This window comes from Artemia franciscana, unplaced genomic scaffold (assembly GCF_032884065.1).
Source record: "Artemia franciscana unplaced genomic scaffold, ASM3288406v1 PGA_scaffold_74, whole genome shotgun sequence".
Taxonomy (NCBI): domain Eukaryota; kingdom Metazoa; phylum Arthropoda; class Branchiopoda; order Anostraca; family Artemiidae; genus Artemia; species Artemia franciscana.
The window spans coordinates 2,271,779-2,283,802 of NW_027062709.1; the positions used below are offsets into that span (position 1 = coordinate 2,271,779).

At 35.9% G+C, this 12,024-nt stretch overlaps 1 protein-coding gene across 1 annotated transcript in view; it reads left to right on the top strand.

The window, feature by feature from the left end:
- Positions 1 to 12,024, top strand: part of LOC136042178 (calcium and integrin-binding family member 3-like) — a 28,112-nt gene that overhangs the window by 5,703 nt on the left and 10,385 nt on the right. Inside the window, exon 2 of the mRNA XM_065727111.1 lies at positions 9,903 to 9,937. Within this exon, the coding sequence (XP_065583183.1) occupies positions 9,903 to 9,937 (35 nt within the window). The remainder of the gene's footprint in view (positions 1 to 9,902; positions 9,938 to 12,024) is intronic.

Here is a 12,024-nt window from a genome sequence, read left to right on the forward strand (position 1 = left end):
TGATAATTTTCTTCCTCATATCTCAAATGTCTTATTGACTTCAGTTGACAAGTCAACAGCTTTAATCAGAGACACAATGCCTTGGAGGCGTAATGCCTAAAATTGGATAAGAATCCCGCCTTTTTTTTCTATTGGCTGATGAACAACGCTATTAAGCCGGAAACAGGGGTAAAATAAGTAAAAAGTAAGCACATTTTGAAATTGTATTGTTCTGATTTTGCTTTCAAACTATTTATGATAGACATCAGAAATTTTCTGCAATGGTTGTAGATTATAAAATCTACATATGATCCAAAATTCTACCCTCTGGAGCTAACTTCATACCTTCTAGCAAGAAAAATGTTGAAAATTAAAAATAATTTTTTGCACCGTTAAAAATAAAAAAATATAACATTTCTGCAACCAACATTTTTTTTTAAATACTGGCAGGATGAACTAAAAAAAAAAAATCTACTGTCATTTCCCATCCACTAAATTTTTATTCACCAAACTAAAATAACTTGATTTCTTTTTTTTGCACAATAGGTAAAGCATATATAGAAAAAGTGAAACCAACATTTTTTTCCTTTTTAACTCGAGAGTCATCAAAAAAAAAATCAGTTCAAAATCACCTAAATCGCAGAAGTTATTCATGATTTTCTATCATAGGAGAAATAGCATTGGACACAAATTAAGACCATTAGCCTCGCTCTTTACGCTCTCGCAACGCCTCGCTCTTTACGCTAAAGTTTTTTATTGTTTTAAAAAGCAGAGTTGTGACAGAGTCAAACTTTAGCGTAAAGAGCGAGGTGTTGCGGAGGGGACTACCCCTCTCATACACGGAGTAATTTCTGTTCGTTTTAAGTTTTAATGTCACTCCTTACTTGCAGTAAAAAAAAAACTGGTTTATTTATTTATTTGTAAATTAGAATGAAGTCAAAAGGCTTGCCCATGTTGGGCATAATCAGTTTGATTACTTTCAGCGTTTTCAAATTAAAGGGTTACCCACAAGGGGTTGGGTATCCCCATCCTTGGTATCATTTTTGCTGTCAGTTCTAATCGATAGTTTGGTATTTATTGACAATATAAATTAAGTCAGCAATCTTTTGCATGGAGCCTAAGCAGGGCCGTACCCAGGACTTTTTTCTTGGTGGGGGAGAGGTACATGAAAAAAGAGGTGCAATTAGTTTTTATCTGTATTTTTTACTTTTGTGCGATTCCAACAGAAATCTGGGAGTGGGAGGTTAAAACCGGTTAATCCCCCTAGCTATGACCCTGAGCCTATAGCTATATTCTGACATTAGAGATACTATTGCAACGATAAAGATTATTATACTTGGAAAACGTGACGAATGGGGCAATGAATGGCATGTTTCTTTTTTTGTTATATGAGTACTGTTTTACAATATAATTTACCACTTTATGCACTCCCTAATATCAAGATTGTTTAGACTATATATCTTCCTTTTTTACTTTTTCAATGATTTACAGACAGCCCCACCAAAGAAATTGTGGGCCTCATTACAAGATAAGTCCCTATGTACGTGCCTAGCACAAGAGCAGATAGTTCCTATGAATACTAAAAATTTATATGCTAGACTAGAGTGTAAAATTGTGTAATTTTTAGATATACATTCAAATGACCATCAAATTTGCAGAGGGGGGTGGTAGGCTTGTAATAATGTCTCTAGAAAAGGGTAAAGATGTGGAAAGAAGTTTTTTTCTATGACAGAAGCAATGCCGTATCCAGGATTTTTGTTCGGGAAGTGGAGAAGCTTAGCCTAAAATTTGTTCATCAGGAGGGAGGAGGGTACCAAAAGAATGAAGAAGGGCTTACTTCCCGCGGATTTTGTCTACCGGTCTCTAACATGAGTTTTATGCCTATATTTTTACCCCCATTTACGAGCCTAAGAAATATTTCGTGCGGGGAGGGGTCAGACCTGTATCCTCTCTGGATACCTCCTGGGTTTTATGTGTGTGTTTGTGTAAAATGTTACTCATTTTATCTGTTTTTTCTTACGAATGGTTTTATAAATTTATTGTTAAATTTCATGAAAGAAATCTTCGGAAGAAACAAAAATCGGTAACGTGAGACGCCGCTGCTTAACGAAATATCATTTTTAAATTACTCATGGGATAAGACAAGAACACAGCAATGGTTTTTTTCTTAACAATATTTATGGTACACCCTCAGTGCCGAAAAAAAACAAGAGCTAAAAGCTCATATGGCACTTGTGACGAGGCAAGAAGAGCTAAGAGCCAAGAGCTCATATGGTATGAGCTCTAACAAAATTCTAAGAATTAATAGATCGATTTAAAAGGAAAATCAGAGCCTTAATGTCGGTCAGGATTTAAAATCAGAGCTCTGAGTGACGATGTCCTTCTAAATATCAAAATTCATTAAGATCCGATCACCCACTCGTAAGTTATAAATACCTATTTTTTTCTAATTCCACCTCTCCGTTTAGCCCCCCTCCCCCCCCCAAATGGTCGAGTCTGAGAAAACGACTTTATCAAGTAAATTTGTGGAGCTCCCTGACACGCCTACCAATTTTCACCGTCCTAGCACGTCCAGAAGCACCAAACTCGCCAAATCACTGAACCCCTCCCCCCAACTCCCCTAAAGAGAGCGAATCCGGTACGGTTACGTCAATCACGTATCAAGGAAATTTGCTTATTCTATCTACTAAGCTTCATCCCGATTCCTCCGCTCCAAGTGTTTTCCAAGATTTCCCTCTTCAACTCCCCCCAATGTCAAAAGATCTGGTCGGGATTTGAAATAAGAGCACTGAGACATGAATTCCTTGCGATCACCTATTCCTAAGTTAAAAATACCCCAGTTTTCACGTTTTCCAAGAATTTTGGTTTCCCCCTCCAACTCCCCCCAATGTCACAGGATCTGGTCGGAATTTGAATTAGAGCTTTAAAGCACAAGATCCTTCTAAATATCAAATTTCATTAAGATCTGGTCACCCTTCCGTAAGTTACAAATACCTCATTTTTCCAAATTACCCCCCCCCCCCAACTCCACCAAAGAGAGCAGATCCGGTCCGGTTATGTCAGTCACGTATCTTAGGCAGGTTTTTATTCTTCCCATCCAGTTTCATCCTGATCTCTCCGCTTTAAGCATTTTCTAAGATTTCCGACCCCCCCCCGACTGCCCCATCCCGATGACGCTGGATTCGGTTGAGATTTAAAATAAGAGATCTGAGTTACGAGGTCCTTCTAAATATCAAATTTCATTGAGATTCGGTCACCCGTTCCTAAGTTAAAAATACCTCTTTTTTTTAATTTTTCAGAATTATCCCCTCCCAACTACCCCAAAGAGAGCGGATCCGTTCCGGTTATGTCAATCATGTATCTAGGACTCATGCTTATTTTTCCCACCAAGTTTCATCCCGATCCCTCCACTCTAAGTGTTTTCCAAGATTTTAGGTTTCCCCCTCCCATCTCCCCCCAATGTCACCAGATTCGGTCGGGATTTAAAATAACAGCTCTGAGACAGGATATCCTTCCAAACATCAAATTTCATTAAGATCTGATCAACTGTTCGTAAGTTGAAAATACTTCACCTTTTCTATTTTTTCCGAATTAACAGGCCCCCACTCCTCCCCCCCAGATGGTCAAATCGGGAAAATGACTATTTCTAATTTAATCTGGTAAGATCCCTGATACGCCTGCCAAATTTCATCGTGCTAGCTTACCTGGAAGTGCCTAAAGTAGCAAAACCGGGACCGACAGAATTTGCGATTGCTATATGTCACGTGGTCAATACCAAGTGCCATAAAAATAGCCAGAGAAGAAAGAACAACTGAAAAACCCACAAGACCAATAGTGTGTTACTCAACTGTCATTATGATAGCTAATTAATTGTCACTATTTTCATTGCAGAACTATGAGTAACAGTTAATTATGAGCAATTCACATTATTTTAAGTGTAGATTAGACTACAATGTTAACCCTTTTTATGTATTATAAGTATTTTAGAGGTTAAATTTGTTATTATCTTCCATTCTACACTGACGGGCATGATAAATAAACAAAGACCGTTAATGATGGCTGAGTTTTGGAACATACCCCAAATAGACGAAGACTAAAACGATAAAGTACATACCAGAAATATGTACGATTATACATACTATAGTACGATAAAGAACAACGAAGAAACAGTGCATATTTACTTATTACAATTGTACTGAATCTAATTGATTCTAAAAAGTGAATTGAGTGAGTTGGTAATACTTTTTTAAATGAACTACCATTAAAAGGAGTTTTTCAAATCTAATAAGGCTGTTTCCTCATTATTTGTAATAGGTTAAAAGCAGTAGTGAACTTCTAGAGGCAGAAGATACAGTCTGAGGCTCTATAGATTATAGCCTAAACCTCATTACCATATTACAGACGGTAAACCTCATTAGCATATTACAGAGGGTACATTTCATTAGCGTACTACTGAGGATAAACGTGACCAGATTGTTTATATTCCAACAGGTACATAATGCTTATATTTTAACGGGTAAAAAATTTGCATATTCAAACGGCGACATAATTTACACATAGCCATGAGCCCTTAGCAACCAGATCCAATATAATGCCTCATATTCTTTGAGGCTAGCATTGAGGTTTTTGATTTGAAATGTCTCATATTCTTTGAGGTTAGTATTGAGGTATTTGAGGCTGAATAACCAGTTTTTAGTAAGGACTTGCTTGATAAGGAAACATTTCGTGGACCTGAAAATTTTAGTGTTGAGGTTCATTGAGGTGAGTAACCATATTTGACAATCATTGGTTTGATGAGGTTCGTATTCTTTGAGGTTAGTATTGAGTTCCTTGGGATAGAGAAACCATTTGCTTGATAAGGTATCTCTTTTTTCTTATGACACGAGTAGTAGTAGTAATAGTAGTAGGAGGTTTTAAGATATGAAGTTAGTATTGAGGTTCTTTGAGGTTGAGTAACCATTTTTTTAAATAAGGACTTGCTTGATACGAAAACATTTCTTGGACCTGAAAATTTTTGTTTTGAGGTTCTTTGAGATGAGTAACCATTATTGACTAGCATTGGCTTTATGAGGCTCATATTCTTTGAGGTTAGTACTGAGGCTCGTTGAGGTTCAGTAACGATTTTTAATAAGGATTTGCTTGATAAGCTACCTCTTTTTCTTATGACACGCGCAGGGTGAAGTAAACCGGCGAACTTATTTCTCCGATGAATCAATTGCTTTGGATTTTTTTTGTTGGACTCAGACGGCTTGGTGCTGCGGTGATTTGTTAGCAGTAGTAGTAGTAGTAGTAGTAAGTTTTAAGTTTGCGTCTTTAAGGTTATTATTGAGGTTTTTTAAAGTCTAGTAACCATTTTTAATAAGGATTTCCTTGATAAGGAAATATTTCCTGAACCTGAAAATTTTATTGATATTTTATTCGGGTTTGATGAAACAGGCTTACACTTTTATAGGCTTCCCACACTGAGTGATTATAAAGTGGTATTTTGAATACAAGCGTCTGTCAACCAAATTTGAACGTTATAGTATTTCCTAAATTCATTTTGATTTCATTTTCGATTTTTATCAATTTTGACCACAATATTATATTCTAAATTGAACTTGAATATTTAAGTGAGACAAAGCGCACGTCAATCGAATTTGGACGTTAGAACATTTCCTAAGACTCATTTTTATTCCATTTTCGATTTTTATCAATTTTGTGTGCAATAAAGTATTCTAGAGTGAACTTGAATATTAGTAGTATGGCCTAAACGAATAAAACTGGGGTCCATCCTCTTCAAATCCCGATCCTGGCACTTTTTTAAAAGACTAAACAGAAAAGGGATTTCCTCAATGCTGCCACGTAACCAAAGTCGTAGATGTCGTTACTGTTAACTACAGCTATAGATGGTGACATGTTTTCTTTTCCAATGATATATTTTTTAGTTTCTAATCAGTTTCCCTTTGATTTTATGTAATTCTGATGTATGTATCAAACGTCTGACCCATGATTCTTAGGGTAAAACAACGACATGTTATTTGACTGAGACAACGAGTCATTGTTTATATTATGTTCTTAGAAATTTGTTCTATGAGTACCAGAGTGATTTGAGGTGCTAACAGGACAGACTATTCTTTTGATGGTCAATTAAACTTATTTCGATCTCCAAAATTGTAATGGCTACGACCGGCGAGGTATCTATTTTGTAATGCAATGGCCCTGAGTACATGAAAAAAGACACAAAAACCCATAGAGTCAGACACAGAAAGACATAAAGACAGACACAGAGATGCATAAACACATAGTTAGACACACAGGCACGGAGAGAGAGAGAGAGGGATAAAAACACCTAGAAACGCACAGAGTCAGACACACTAAAACAGAGAGAGGCAAACACACAGTCAGCCACACAGGCAAGGAGAGAGAGAGAGAAAAACAACACACAAACACACAAAGTCAGACAGAGACATGCAAACAGACATTCAGACACACTGGATAAGAACACACCCAAAAACACACAGAGTCAAACACACAAAGAAAGGTAAACACACAGTCAGACCCACAGGTACGGAAAGAGAGAGACGAAAACAGACCAAGATACAGATTTGGACCTGCAAACACACAAAGACAGACACTGAGACAAACAAGTCAGTCAGGCTCACAGACATAGATACTGAGACAGAAAACACACACAGTCAGATGCAGAGACAGGCAAAAAAAGTCAGACACACAGGCACGGAGAGAGAGAGAGAGAGAGAGAGAGAGAGAGAGAGAGAGAGAGAGAGAGAGAGAGAGAGAGAGAGAGAGAAAGAGAGAGAGAGAGAGAGAAGAGAGAGAGAGAGAGAAAGAGAGAGAGAGAGAGAGAGAGAGAGAGAGAGAAAAACTACACAGAGTAAGACAGACACAGAGACAGCCAAACACACATTCAGATACACAGGTACGGAGAGAGAAAGGCAAAAAACACTCGAACGAACAGAATCCAGCCCACAAACATACAAAGACAGACACAGAGACAGGCAAATACATAGTCGGACACACAAGCACAGAGAGACAAAAACGCACATAAAAACACTGAGTCAGGCAGAAGAACACAGACAGATACTCAAGTTCAATATGTATTGCACACAAAATTGATAAAAATCGAAAATGGAATCAAAAAGAATTTTAGGAGATGCAATGAGATGAGATATGAGATATACATTTATTAAAAAAAGAAAACAAACAATATTCTTCATTCGCCTGCCAAGAAGGGCAATAAGCTTGGAAGGGCAAGCAAGGTTATCACCCTCGGCTAATTAAAACCACGTTCATATCACGCCACTCAATACAAAAGAAACTGATGAAGGAAGAAAGCAAAAAAATAAAAAGAGGAAAGGACAAGAAGAAGACAGAAAACAAAAGAATTAACAGAAAAAAATTAACAACAACATAAATCAGGGAAATGTCTAGAATAGAATGACAACCTGGAACGGGCTTCGCATCAAAATCACTCACGAGATAAAAGAAACTTCTTTACCCGTGACTTGAAAACCGGAAGACTAAGCATCACTCGGGCAAATTATTCCAAACATGAGGACCATAATGGCGAATCACAAAAGATGCCCGAGTGGTACTCCTAAACTCATAAGTTAAGTTTTTCAGCTTTTCTTGTATTATGATCATGACGGTCTCTACTAAAAGTAAAAAAAAAAATTCAAAAATAGGGCTGAGCAGGCGATTCAAATATTGAATCGAGAAAATCGCAACTTGGCAATCTCGAATTTGGGATACATCCATCAACTTATTCTTTTTAAAATCCTCATGAGCAGGAACTTCATCAGAGTCATAAAATTCTGATAATAGTTTTACAGATCTATTCTGAATTTTTTGTACTTTAATTTTGGGAAATGCTATAATATTCAAATTTGGTTGACGCACGCTTTTTATCTCTTAAATATTATAGTTCAGTTTAGAATATTGTATTGTGCTTAAAATCGAAAAAAAAGAGAATGGAATTGAAGTGAATTTAGGAAATGCTGTAATGTGTGTTGTCTCACTTAAATATACAAGTATAACAGGTATTTTGCACAAAATTGATAACAATCGAAAATGGAATCAAAATGAAGTTTAGGAAACGCTATAACATTCAACTTTGGTTGACACACGCTTTCTCTCACTTAAAGTTCAAGTTCAATGTGTATTGCACACAAAATTGATAAAAATTGAAAATGGAATCAAATTGAATTTTAGGAAATTTTATAACATTCCAATCCGTATTGCACACAAAATTGACAAAAATTGAAAATGGAATCAAAATATATTTTAGGAAATGCCATAACATTCAAATTTGGTTGACATGCTTTGTGTCACTTAAATATTCAAGTTCAATATGTATTGCACACAAAATTGATAGAAATAAAAAATGGAATTAAAACGAATTTTTGGAAATGCTATAACATTCACATTTGATTGACGCACGCTTCGTCTCACTTAAATATTCAAGTTCGATATGTATTGCACACAAAATTGATAAAAATCGAAAATGGAGTCAAAATGATTTTTAGAAAATGCTATAGCATTCAACTTTGGTTGACACACGCTTTGTCTCACTTAAATATTCAAGTTCAATATGTATTAAAATTGATAAAAATTGAAAATGGAATAAAAATGAATTTTAGGAAATGCTATAACATTCCAATCTGTATTGCACACAAAATTGATAAAATTCGAAAATGGAATCAAAATGAATTTTAGGAAATGGTATAAAATTCAAATTTGGTTAATGCACGCTTTGTCTCACTTTACTATTCAAGTTCGATATATATTGCCAACCAAATTGATAAAAATCGAAAATGAAGTTTAGGAAATGCTATAACGTTCAGATTTGTTTGACGCACGTTCTCTGTCACTTAAATATTCAAGTTTAATATGTATTGCACACAAAAGTGATAAAAATCAAAAATGGAACCAAAATGTATTTTAGGAATTGCTATAGCATGCAAATTTGGTTGACGCATGCTCCGTCTCACTTAAATATTCAAGTTCAATATGTATTACACACAAAATTGATAGAAATCGAAAATGGAATCAAAATGAATTTTAGGAAATGCTATAACATTCAAATTTGCTTGACGCACGCTTTGTCTCACTTAAATATTCAAGTTCAACATGTATTGCACGCAAAATAGATAAAATTCGAAACTGGAATCAAAATGAATTTAAAAAAATGCTATAACATTAAAATTTGGAATTTGTTTGATTTGAGATATAAGTTCGCCGGTTTACTTGACCCAGCGCGTGTCGTAAGACAAAAGGGAGTACATTTATCGAGCAAATTCTTATTAAAAATCGTTACTTAACCTCAAAGAACCTCAATACTAACCTTAAAGAATATGAACCTCATCAAGCCAGTGCTTGTCAAAAATGGTTCCTCACCTCAAAGAACCTCAACACTAAAATTTTCAGGTCCGGGAAACCTTTTCAAGCAAGTCCTTATTAAAAAGGGTTGCTCAACCTCAAAGAACCTCAATAATAACCTCAAAAATATTAGACATTTAAATTCCAGTCTTATATTGGATCTGATTGCTATTTCTGGTTGCTAGGGGCTAATGGCTATGTGTAAATTATGTACCTGTTGGAATATAAACAATCTGGTTGCGTGTTTTCTCAGTAGTATGCTAATGAAGTGTTCTGTCTGTAATATGCTAATGAGATGTTCCGTCTGTTATGTGAGGTTCAGGGTATCTGCAATGAGGTTTAGGCTACAATCTGTGGTGCCTCAGGCTGTATCTTCTGCTTCCAGAACTCCATCACTGCTATTAAATTCCTTAATTCATGTCACTTTTTGTTTGTATTGCTTCTGCTTTTACATCTTTGTTTATACGAATTATATTTATTCAAGCTAATTTTAGCTTCTTGAAAGCATAATTTAGCGTGAAGGTTAATTTTTGATTTCTTTTTAGGACGCAACTTTCTTCACTAGGAAAGAGATTCAAAGGTAAGTGTTTAGTCTCCCTCGCTTTAAAAATGTATCCAGGCGGTGCGGTTTCCATGTCCTGCCCCTTAAAATGAAAAACATATGTAAATACATGATTTTTGGCCGTCTAATGGTAAAAACATAAATAATTGAAGTCTCCTAACGAATCAAAGTTTATAGTTATGCCCTGCAGTTCCTGTACGTTTCAGAAATATTGCTAGAGTCCCTTTTTATTGATAATGAAAATACCAAATTTATTTTATTGACAATCCCAAGGTAAAATGTAGCTGTGATAAATTGGATTTAGATGAATTGTTTACTGTAGAAGGGAGAAACATGTTCTAGGAAATCCTCAATGAAATTCCTGGGGAAAAAGAAATAAATCTTGAAATGAAAGAAATTCTAAGAAGGAACATTTTTATGGGAAACTTTTTGTGTGAATAATTGGAAAACAGATGAAATATTACACGTCAGTATATACTCAGACATACTCAATTCTTATGGAGTGGGTAAGTGGACGGAATGTTTTTTACTAAGGAAGGGCATCAACAAACAAACAAAAAAATATTTTTATCCCATTATTTTTCAGCAGCGGATCCAGTATGTAAGAAAAAGTGTAATTGTGGGCTCTCTTTTTCTCTGATGATTACAATTTTCAAATGAACATAAACGGTTTCGGGTGTTGACTATTTTGTGTATATCTCAGCTATAGCTCCAATTTTAACTATCCATGAAAGACGTTCCGTTTCTGTGTTCCATTCATGAAGAAAAACACGAAGATTTAATTAAATTATTTAATAGATTAAGTAAGAATATATAAATTATTAATGATTTTTTAAATATTTAATTGCCAATCATTAATTAACTACATCAACAAGTAGGATGGAAACACGTCCCAAGAACAAACAAATAAGCACACTTTTTAACAAGGAAGTATAGAATAGTACTCTCTCTTTTTCTCTTCCGTCTTCGGCTCTTTGTCTATTACTATTATCTTGCAGCGTTTAACCCCTCAAATTTTCCTTCCCCAATCATTGGTTTACCTCCTTGTTGTGCTGAATATCCAAAATTGGAAGGCTGGAAAATTTCTAGAATACCAGCCAAACAGGGAAAATAATACCGGGTAATTGGGTAAAAATAAAATATTATGTAACCTTGTCATCCAGTGAAAAAAGGCCAGTTACCAAATTTGACAATTCTTAAATTCCTTCGCAAGCGTTTTAGTCTACAGAAAAATGGACTGTAAAATCCATCATGGTGAAGTCACTTACTTTCTAAAAGAACTTTATGTAGGGAATTTTATTCTAGTATATCAAAATCAAATAAATCCATGATTGCGTCTCTTCTCCTCTCGTTTGTCAGCCGTCCTGGCCGAGTGGGCTGGTGCGCTGGATTCGGGGTCCTTTGTCTGAGAGGACGTGGGTTCGAATCCCAGTGTACCCAATTCTTCAGTTTGGGACGGGGATCAGTGGCGTGACTCTGTAAGCTTAGCCAGATTTGACCCAGCTCTAAATGGGTACCTGGAGAAATCTGGGGAATGTAAACAGGAAGGATGTGCGAAAGCACAGGATGCCTGGCCCCCAACCCCCCATTGCACTTCCTGGCTGAAGGGCCAAGAAACGGAGATCAGCACCGCCGGTACGAACTGTAAAGTCTAATGCCGTATCCTTTACCTTCCTTTACCTACCTCTCGTTTGTAATCTGCGTGATTATAACCCCAAGAACAATGAAAGAAGACAAGAAATCACCAGGGTTCCTAACACTCAAATAATTCGTATGTATTTGAACATCATATAATTTTTTTTATGGGTGTGTTCCCAACCCTCTGCCCTACCCCCTTCTGTGCAAGTGAATGTAATATGTTGAATTACAGTTCAGTTATTTCTACAATAAGGGTTTTTGCGCCACGGCACTCTATTAAAGACCTAATCCAAAAAACACTTTGAGGGTAAAGCAGATCAGATATGGAAATCTTCCATCTCCTCCCCTTCTTTCTACACAATTTCCAAGTCTCACTGAGCTGGGAAAATTTGGAAAAAATATACTTTCTGAAAAATTCACCTCCTCTTGCTGAAAATGCGGTTCTCAAAAATTAATATTATTTAAGT